At 30.3% G+C, this 10000-nt stretch overlaps 4 protein-coding genes across 5 annotated transcripts in view; 3 read left to right on the top strand and 1 right to left on the bottom strand.

Annotated features, from left to right (window-relative positions):
- Positions 1 to 3207: 3207 nt before the first annotated feature.
- LOC118448799 (deoxyribodipyrimidine photo-lyase) lies at positions 3208 to 5778 on the top strand. Of its 2 annotated transcripts, none has more exons than XM_035882530.2 (7): positions 3208 to 3298; positions 3416 to 3496; positions 3577 to 3700; positions 3768 to 4096; positions 4207 to 4757; positions 4841 to 5082; positions 5172 to 5775. In XM_035882530.2, exons 2-7 carry the CDS (start codon positions 3422 to 3424, stop codon positions 5345 to 5347), a joined length of 1497 nt encoding a protein of 498 aa, XP_035738423.2. In that variant the 5' UTR covers positions 3208 to 3298; positions 3416 to 3421; the 3' UTR covers positions 5348 to 5775. The 2 variants fall into 2 exon arrangements, with proteins under 2 accessions (XP_035738423.2, XP_035738434.2); XM_035882541.2 differs by having other exon boundaries at positions 3242 to 3298; positions 3404 to 3496; positions 5172 to 5778.
- Positions 5779 to 5964: 186 nt separating this feature from the next.
- sinu (claudin family member sinuous) lies at positions 5965 to 7651 on the top strand. Its single transcript, XM_035882606.2, has 2 exons — positions 5965 to 6558; positions 6639 to 7651. The coding sequence occupies exons 1-2, from the start codon at positions 6282 to 6284 to the stop codon at positions 7025 to 7027; spliced, it is 666 nt and encodes a 221-aa protein (XP_035738499.1). The 5' UTR covers positions 5965 to 6281; the 3' UTR covers positions 7028 to 7651.
- A 305-nt stretch (positions 7652 to 7956) lies between these two features.
- Positions 7957 to 10000, bottom strand: part of LOC118448770 (uncharacterized) — a 35581-nt gene continuing 33537 nt past the window's right edge. The window contains exons 8-9 of the mRNA XM_035882461.2: positions 8393 to 8637; positions 7957 to 8266 (exon numbers count right to left, since the gene is read on the bottom strand). Coding sequence (XP_035738354.1) covers positions 7961 to 8266; positions 8393 to 8637 — 551 coding nt within the window. The 3' untranslated portion in view covers positions 7957 to 7960. The remainder of the gene's footprint in view (positions 8267 to 8392; positions 8638 to 10000) is intronic.
- Positions 8818 to 10000, top strand: part of pck (Claudin superfamily protein pickel) — a 1682-nt gene continuing 499 nt past the window's right edge. Inside the window, exons 1-4 of the mRNA XM_035882568.2 lie at positions 8818 to 9120; positions 9199 to 9265; positions 9353 to 9690; positions 9800 to 10000. The exon at positions 9800 to 10000 is cut by the window's right edge and continues 499 nt beyond it. Of these exons, the coding sequence (XP_035738461.1) occupies positions 9084 to 9120; positions 9199 to 9265; positions 9353 to 9690; positions 9800 to 10000 (643 nt within the window). The 5' untranslated portion in view covers positions 8818 to 9083. The remainder of the gene's footprint in view (positions 9121 to 9198; positions 9266 to 9352; positions 9691 to 9799) is intronic.

Below are 10000 nucleotides of genomic sequence, written 5' to 3'. Positions count from 1 at the left end.
CCAAACGAATCAGAGCTAGCCGCAAGAGGAGAAGTAAGTTGAGCAGACCTCTACAAACCTTGCTACCCTGTGATACGAGCGCGCTTTCCGTCGTCGTCGTAGCCAATCGGATTGACTGAGAGAGGGAGAAGGAGAGAGAGAGAGAGAGAGAGAGAGAGAGAAAGAAAGAGAGAGTACCTCTCACTCTACTCTGGGAAATCCCACGGGAAAGTTAGGATGGGAAGAGTACCTTTACCGAAAGAGGGCAGAGAGAAGAAGAACCTTTAACCTCCTATAACTATAACAGATACTCCCTTTTCCCTTCTGACAACCTGCTACGAAAGTCCCGGATTTTCGGGCAAATCGCCACTTTTTCTATCGAATGGCCCTCGACACCCCTGGCGAGAGATTGGTTTACCTGAACAGGTGTGTCCTGTTGGGAACCCGCACATAGGGAACACTTGAAATTGTTTGATAAATTCCAATTCGGCTCTCTCTCTCTCTCTCTCTTTCTCTCTCTCTCTTTCATAGAGAAAGGGAAAAAGAGAAAGGGCGGGAAGAAGAGAAAGAGAGAGAGAGAGAGAGAGAGAGAGAGAGAGAGAGAGAGAGAATGAATAGGTAGAATGGAACAGGGTGGGAGTCCTGGCAGGATGTTACCAACTCCTACATGACTTTACAGGGTAGCCTAGAAAGGATGAGAAAGGAGGGTAATTGGTTCGACCGGTTCAGTGGTGTTCAATCCTCTCAATGTTTCCATCGAATTAAATTACTAATTGAATCGGTGCACCTCATCCTTGATACTCCTTTGAAAAGCTTAAGATCAACTAGATTATTAACCGAGATCATCGATTTAATAACGATTGTATTCAGGCACGTGTATATCGTTTGTATTAATGAATTCCATTCTGTATTATCTAACAGATCGATTTGTTTTTTCGTTTCAGGGCTCCCTCATGTATTCTCCTTTTCTTAAGTATAATAATTGTAAACGTAAAATATTAGTTTTCATATTCGATTCGGTTTTCGTCGAACGAATTTTATTTTCCTATTTCTCGTTCTAACGTTATGCCTGCCATCGACAGTTTGCGTCTGTCTTACGATCTAACAGGATGCCATATGATGTCGAAAGTTAATTCATTCTGGGGCCAAATGGGGCCAGGAAATACACACCAGAAAAATACATCGATGAAAGCACGCGTGCGCTTTCACTTGGAAACAGGAACGCTTGGAAAAGCTATCAGAATCAAAATCTTTGCGATAATAGAAGAGAAAGAGAAAACGAAAGAAATCTTTATATATATGTATATATGTATATATGTATATATGATCTATATATATACGTCAAAGTATGTATCCAAATACATACTCATGTATTTTCAAATCTTCATCAACGTCACTCGGCCATTTCATTAATGTCTTCGACTTTTTCATAATTGGATTGTATTTCAACTCGATTGAATCCTTTAATAATCGAAAGTGGAACGATCGAATCTCTTGAGAATTAAAAACGTATCGTGTGATTGTCTCCTAGAAGCGAATGTTTCAATGAGAGAGAGAGAGAGAGAGGGAGAGAGAGAGAGAGAGAGAGAAAAGAAGGAGTTTTCTCATTTAAAAGCAGGGTATCATAGAATTGTGAAGATTTTTCTGTTTCATGAAAAAAAAAAAAAAAAAAAAAAAAAAAAAAAAAAAAAAAGAAAAACAGAAAAGAAAAGAAAAATAAAATGAGAAAATTAAAAATAATAAAGAAAGATAAAAATTACGAATATGTACATACGTATATCTTGTTACGATAGTCAGAGAAGATAAAGATTATGATGATCGATAGCTTCGAGAAAATTTTTCTTTTATAGTTAAACAGTCGAATAAAATTAAGAGGAATAATAATAACATAGATAAATGCTTATTCGTGTCTATCATCTTTCGATCGACCTACTTGAATTATTTCTTCTTAAGTATAATACAAGATTATACTTGGAACGTGGATGATCGAGATAGGTAAATGATTAACTAAACACATGACAATATTAATCTATTCTCTTAGAATCTCTTTAAATTTGACGGACGATCGTCAAAATGATCGTTTTACCTCAAAGCCGATCAGGATCTCATTGAACTGAGGGTATCCCGTAGGCAAGGTTACTACCATCTTTCTCTGGATTTTCCTCTTCCATCTTTAACATAAACTCCTAGTCCAAAGGGAAATTCATCCTCTCGCTGGTGGGAAATTTTCTCGTTTTATCGGGGAAACCGGATAATTCGACGTTTCCGGTTTACGTGAAAATGAGGAAAACGAGGGAAAGAGAGAACGATGACATCCTGACCGCCTGTTTATATGTCCTTCGTTTTCTCGTAGAAAGACACGATGCATTTTCCCTTAGGAAAAATGAACCGTATTCTAAACGTAGCCATATATATGTATATATATATATATAAATATATATATATATATATATATATATATATATATATATATATATATATAGCCAACAAGCTATCTGGGACGATCCTTCCTTCGGGAAACACTCTTGATCGAGTAACCTCCTCGTTCCCATGCTTCCCTATTGTGGGAGCGCTTCAATCATTCGTAGAATTTAGATTTTCCGGAAAAGCTTTCTACAATTTTCATGCTTTCTTGGGGTTTCATCCTAAAGATTTATATTTTTCTTTGCAATAAAATAAAAAAAAAATATCATCGACGTCGTCCTTTCTAATGAAAATTCGTCCATTGTCGATTAAATTGTTTAAATATATAATTATATCATTTCGTCGAATTACATTTCTTTCGTTAAAATATTGAACAATAATATATATATATATATATATATATATTTATAATAATAATATGTTTAGATAAATTATATAAATATGTAAAATAATTTTATACTTTGGTCTCTTCAATTTAAATATGTTGTACCATCTATGAAGCAGCGAAAGTTTATCATGACAAGTCGATAAGTACAGAAATGAACTTACCATCTTACGATATTTCATATCTAGGAATCTATATTATCGATAGTGGATAAATGAGCCGGATGAATTATAGAGAACTCGAACGTATGATAATTAATAACAATAGATAATATTTTTTGTTGTTAGATATCGCATAATTATATATGCGATAATGTTTTAATAAAAAATTGAACATTTCTTTCTTATTATTTCTGTTTTTATTTCCAATAATATTTTAATTCCCCTCTAAGCGTACTGTCAATATAAACAAACGATCGAATCTCTATTTTACCTTGACTTACATTAAATCAGTTTGTTGTGATCCTTGGTCGCGTGAACGTCGTAGCTGTTTCAAGGATCGTCTAAACTTGTGAGTTTTGTTTATAATAATAATTTATATTAACGTTTAGCACACACACACACACACACACACACACATATGTATATATAATATTCTGATAATAAAGAAGTAAAGAGTATTTTACAGGTAACAATGGCGGAAAAGTCTCTGAAGAAAAATTTCGATACTCTTGATTTATTAACTAAAATAAAAAATGATAGAAAGAATGTGAGATATACGTATTTATATTTTATTTGTTCTTAGTAATAGTTAACAAATATCATTTATATGTATTTAATTTTATATAGATTGCAAATTCTGTGACAACCTTTCAATTTAATACAAAAAGAGTTAAACAGTTAACAAATTTAAATGATATAAAGGATTGCAAGGGTATTTTGTATTGGATGTTTCGTGATGCTAGAGTTCAGGGTATATATACTTGATACTTTTAAAAAGAATAAAATAAAATAATATATTTTATATAATGTTATTTTAGATAATTGGGCATTTTTATTCGCACAAAAAACAGCTATCAAGAATAAAGTACCCCTTCATATTTGTTTCTGCATATTACCAAAATTTCTTAATGCGACAATGAGACATTATAAATTTCTTTTAATTGGTTTAAGGGAAATAGAAAAAGAATGTACCGATTTGAATATAAATTTTCATCTGTTAGATGGTAAACCAAATTTGATAATACCAGATTTCGTCAAAAATTATAAAATTGGTGCAGTAATTACAGATTTTCTTCCCTTAAGATTACCCTTGTTTTGGATCGATGAAGTAAAGAAAAAATTACCCAATGAAGTTTCCATATATCAAGTATATTAAATTTTTAACCATAAAAAATTTCATTATAATTATTATACTTTCGTTATATTAATAGTATTCAATGTATCTTCTTTTTTGTTTTTTTTTTTGTTTTTACAAAGGTAGATGCTCATAATATTGTGCCATGTTGGATTGCATCCGATAAATTAGAGTATTCTGCAAGAACAATCCGTCCTAAAATACATTCTAAGTTAAAAGAATTTCTAACAGGTTTTCCACCTGTTATAAAACATAAATATTCTTCTACAGAATCATTTGAAAAAAATAATTGGGATAATGCGTTAAAAAATGTTGAAGCAGATACGTCGGTAGAAGAAATTAAATGCGTAAAGGCAGGATATTTGGGTGGTATTTTAGAATTGGAGGACTTTTTAAAGAATCGTTTAAAAGTATATCATTCCAAACGTAATGATCCAATATCTAATGTTGTTAGTAATTTATCTCCATGGTTTCATTTTGGTATGATATCAGTACAACGTTGTGTCTTAGAAGTGATGGAATATAAAAGGACTATGGAAAAATCTATGGAATGTTTTATAGAAGAAGCTGTTGTACGTCGTGAATTAAGTGATAATTTTTGTTATTACAATGAAAATTATGATAGTATAAAAGGTGCCTATAATTGGGCAATAGAAACTTTAAATGTACATAGGTAATAAATTCATTGATTATTATTTTTAATTTATCCTCACTACTTTTTTTATTTTAAATTATTACAATATCTATTATACGTAGACATGATAAACGTCTGTATACATATAATTTGAATGAATTGGAAAATTCATTGACATACGATGATTTATGGAATGCATGCCAAAATCAATTAATCCATAAAGGTAAAATGCATGGATTTTTAAGAATGTATTGGGCTAAAAAAATATTAGAATGGAGTCCTACGCCAGAAAACGCTCTAGAATGGTCACTTTATCTAAATGATAAATATAGTTTAGATGGAAATGATCCTAATGGTTATGTTGGTCTGTCATACATTTATTTTTATATGAAAACAATAAATATAACCATATATATCGATAACATAAATTATTTAAAATTTGAATTCCTTTAGGTTGCATGTGGTCAATCTGTGGTATTCATGATCGGGGTTTCAAAGAACGTGAGATATTTGGAAAAATAAGATATATGAATTATGAAGGATGTCGAAGAAAATTTGACGTGAAAGCGTTCGTTTCCAAATGGTCTGAACAAAATCCAAAAAACAAAAAACAAAAATTATCCAAATAAATCCACTTACGACCATTAATTGCTAAATTAAGATTTTTTCTTTATATATGTTTATCGTTTAATAAATAATTTTTTTTTTTTATCTATGTACATTATCATATTATTTTTATTAAGATCATCAGAGAAAGATAATTACAATACGAATGGATAAAAAAGAGAAAAGAAACAAGAGAAGGATTTCACAAGTTGTTACAATGGGAGAAAAAAAATCTGCATGCCTTTATGCATATAACCCTGAAATTCTAAACCGCGTATAATATAACAAAAAAAAAAAAACTAGTTTCCCACACTGTCAGGCAAGGACATTCGGTATTTCAAACGACTTAAGGATATAAGTCAAAATGGTAATGAATCACTCTCGTAACTATAGACGCGACATGAATAGATAATTCCACTATCTTCCAATCGTAGTAACATTGGTATTATTAACGAAGAATGAAAAAATATATATATATATATATATCTCTCTAAGAAATATCGACCGAGGTAGTTATTAATTCACAAGATTGTTATTTCTATTTTTATTTCTTTTCTCTTTTTTTTTCAAATCACTGATAAAATCGCGCCATTGATTTAATAATGTGCGCATGCGCAGTATTACTCGATGACAATTTCAGTTTACGATACAGTGTGGGTAGTCTCGAAGATTAGGTCACGTCGAGTAGGGTTGAATAAAGTTGAATTGGGTGGGTCGAACGTTACGACATTGTATACCACTGTGACAGACACAGCGGTGTTACATTAACAATACACAACATTCTGTGTGGGTGTGGCACGAAGCTCAGAAATTACTTGGGGTGCGGTTAATACCGTGGGATAACCGTCGAATAAATAAATAGATTCTCTTAGTCAGAGTTTCGTCGAGAAACATCGTTTAAGATCGAAGAGAAGTAATATAAAATTAAGAAAAAGCATAAGTTTGTAAGAGTCCGTCATGAAGAAGAGAAGTTTATCGGGAAATATAGGAATAGGTGTGTTTTTAATTGCGTTTATATGTGTATGCATAGCCTTTGGCACGCCCGCATGGTTAGTGAGTGATTATCGAATCACCAGTGCTCAACTCGATAAGTTAGGTCTTTGGAGTCATTGCTTCAGATCTTTACCAAATCCTCGTGAAGCAGATGCACCGACTCGCTTTTTTGTTGGCTGCAGATGGGTCTACGATCCATTCACGAAAGGTTATTCAGAAATTCGTGGTTTTCTATTGCCTTGTAAGTTTACACATTGAAATCAGAATAATTTTCTCCTTTCAAAATGATAATATATAACATTAATTCTTTTTCTGTTACAGCATTCATGATAGCCACACAATTCTTTTTTACGTTCTGTTTTTTGCTTAGTCTAATATCCTTTGTATGTGTATTATTGTATGCCTTGTGTTGCGATCAAGAACAGAAACTATATGTAGAACTTATCAGGCTCATCGGGTACATGGTATTAGTTGGTGGCATTAGCGGTTGCATCGCCGTTATTATATTTGCCTCTCTTGGAAATGCAGAAGGATGGATGCCTGGTCATACAAATAACTATCTGGGATGGTCCTTTGCTTTAGGTGTAATAGGCAGCGTACTCTTGCTTATAGCAAGTGCTTTGATTCACGTTGAAGCAAATGTTCAACAGAAAAAGCGTAAATATATTACAGAATCTCAAACTAAATTTCAACTTGAATCTCGTACATAAGTAAAACATTATAAGTGTTTTACTCTTAGAAATATATAAATATTTTATATCTGTAAACTTTTCAATATGATTCCGTCCATTTAGAATTAGTAAATAAGGTTAGGTTTATACACACACACATTTTTATATATATATATTTTGCACACTAGATTATTTATAAATTAAGATGCTGATAGAAGGTTTATACGTATATTTTTATATGATATTTTACTAATATTTAGATGAAAACAGGGAATGAATATCTTTTTAAGGATATATTGTTTTGTATATATATCTTTTTTATAGATATGTGTACCATTTAACGAAACTGCCTTTAAATATATTAAGAGAGACTATTTGAGCTGTTTAAAGGAGGCAAAAAATTTGTCAAAAAATCCTTTAATTTCTATTTTAACTCTACTCATATTTTTGTTATACCTATACAAATATTTTTTATGAATTGCAATACATGTATTCTTTTGTTGCATGTTTTGTTGCATTAATCAGTATTGTAAGCAAAAAATTGTATGCATGATAGGATATAATACATAATACTAATATGTAAATATACGATACATGAATTTCTGTATAACAACATTTTATAATGGCAATATTTTTAAGCTAAAAAAATACAACGATAATATAATCTCCATTCAAGAGTACAACTATTATACATATATATATATATATATGTATAATATATATATATATATATATATATATATATATATATATATATATATATAGGACAGTTTAAGAATTAGGATAAGAATATTTAGATTGTTGTATGTTATATATAACGTATGTACTTTAAAATAAAAAAACAAGATATACAACATTTGTATAAAGAGCTTTTGATACTTGTGTATAACCCTAAAATAATAATAAGTAATTTTTTATTTTCAATCATTTTATTAAAATTAGTATAAAAATGACAATTATTTTATACGTATGTTAATAACATAGAAACTTTTCATTAAGGCTCGACAATGTTGAAGGCACGGCTTCGTGAGATCTTAAAGATAGATCAGCAGCTTTAAGAGCTAAATTTACACAATTTTCTTCGTTTAGATTATTATGAATACCGTATATTATTCCTGCGGCAAAACAATCTCCGCAACCACTAGCACTAAATATTTTATAGGGAATTTTGGAAACATGAGATAATGGTTTGTATAAGTGAGAATTAATTGCACCATTCTTAATCAGTACACCATGTTTGTCATAAAATGGATCAGTTTTTTTAGCTTCACGTGTAATCTGTATAAATATATATATATATATATATATATATATATATATATATATATATATATATAGAAAAGATTATCGTTAAAACAAATTAATTTTCAAACTAATCATTCAAGAGATATATAATATATTTACCAAAACACCTTCTGATCCCAAAGTGCTTATGATCACTGGAATGTATTTTGCTAAATGATTCGCCATTTCGTTTACATCATCCAATGTAATAATTAATTTATTGTCAGGCACTGGTATACCCAAGAATCTACTTATGGCTAATAATTCGTTTTTATTTGGCGATATAAAATGCAACGTATTTTCCCATTGCGATCCAATTTCGAATAATTTTGTTGCTATATTTACGTCCGTTGGCTCGTACCAAACTGAAACAAAATTATAAATAATAAAAATTAAAATATAATTTATAACATGAGAAATTTAAATTTTATCTACGCGCGATTAATTCGTTAAAATTCATTCCAGAAGATGGAGCTACGTAAATATAAACTAGTAAATGCGTAGTATCAATTTCATTTCATTTTCATTAATGCATAATAATCATATGATTTCATTTTACGAGGATATTATAAGTAATCGTTTTTTCTTTTGTGATTAATTATACAATAATTTGATTTAAAGTCGATTAACATAATGATCAAAATTAGTACATTGTTATTATCATGAAAACGCGACATTAAGGTGTGGCAGACGTTGAAATTACAAGTGACATCAATTTTTGTGAGCAATACTACCTTGTGAAAATTTGTTCTTTTTTTATCGTATTTTTTTGGTTCAAAAATATTATAATATCGAGGAAAAAATATCGAGAATGACGGTCGACAAACAAGATTATCCAAAAGCATCAAGTGAGATATTTCTTCGATTATTATTGTAATACCTACAACATAACCTCTAATAATGTTTTTCGATATTTTCCTAAATAGATGCTGTACTTTTTGGAGGAGTAATAACATATATCGCTGGATTACTTTTGTTGATGTCTTTTACAAGGTAACAAGTAATATAAATAGATATTTAATAATCTAATACAATAAAAAAATTTTATGGGAAATAACATAATTTTTGATTTGTTTTCAGTCCGTATTGGATTGAATCGTATCAAGAAACATTTAGTACTTTCAAACATATGGGTCTTTGGGAGTATTGTTTCGAACAATTTCGATATCCATATTATCAGTTTGATAAATTATTCGACGGATGCCATCATATTTTTTCTCGAGAATACTTTGTCATAAGAGAATGGTTACTACCTGTTTGGCTTATGGTCGTACAGGCATTCGTCACTCTCTCTTTACTTTTATCATTTTCTTCGCAAGCAATTATCGTATTGATTTTAATCAGATGGCCGCTAAGATTCGTATTGCATTATGAATGGATTCTCTCTGCCGCAGCATTTGTATTCAATGCTACAACTGGTAAATATATTGGTGTTATCTTAAAAATTATATTCCAAAATAATTTTATCTATACACATATCATTATAAATTATATCTATATTTAATGTTAATACGTTTGAAATTTTAGGTGTCTTATTATTTTTGGCAGTTGCTATATTCGGAGGTCAGTGTTGGCGCAGAGATTGGTTAATGTATCCAAATTTCAATCATTTATCATGGTCTTATGGTCTTGCTGTTATATCTTTTATGCTACATTCATTAGGCGCATTTTTATTGTATTTAAATGCGCGAGCAGGCTATACGTATCGTAAAGAATCTCGAAATCTCG

Source organism: Vespa mandarinia, chromosome 8 (assembly GCF_050613455.1).
Source record: "Vespa mandarinia isolate Hongniang chromosome 8, ASM5061345v1, whole genome shotgun sequence".
NCBI lineage: Eukaryota > Metazoa > Arthropoda > Insecta > Hymenoptera > Vespidae > Vespa > Vespa mandarinia.
This window is presented reverse-complemented; position numbering and strand designations above follow the sequence as displayed.

What these genes read in the sequence shown, in the direction of transcription:
- sinu (XM_035882606.2), top strand. Translation starts at nt 6,282, where the DNA reads ATGAAGAAGAGAAGTTTATCGGGAAATATAGGAATAGGTGTGTTTTTA. An exon ending in TCGTGGTTTTCTATTGCCTT is followed by an intron (nt 6,559 to 6,638) that starts GTAAGTTTACAC and finishes TTTCTGTTACAG; the next exon opens with CATTCATGATAGCCACACAA.
- LOC118448799 (XM_035882541.2), top strand. Translation starts at nt 3,422, where the DNA reads ATGGCGGAAAAGTCTCTGAAGAAAAATTTCGATACTCTTGATTTATTA. An exon ending in TCGTGATGCTAGAGTTCAGG is followed by an intron (nt 3,701 to 3,767) that starts GTATATATACTT and finishes ATGTTATTTTAG; the next exon opens with ATAATTGGGCATTTTTATTC. An exon ending in ATGAAGTTTCCATATATCAA is followed by an intron (nt 4,097 to 4,206) that starts GTATATTAAATT and finishes GTTTTTACAAAG; the next exon opens with GTAGATGCTCATAATATTGT.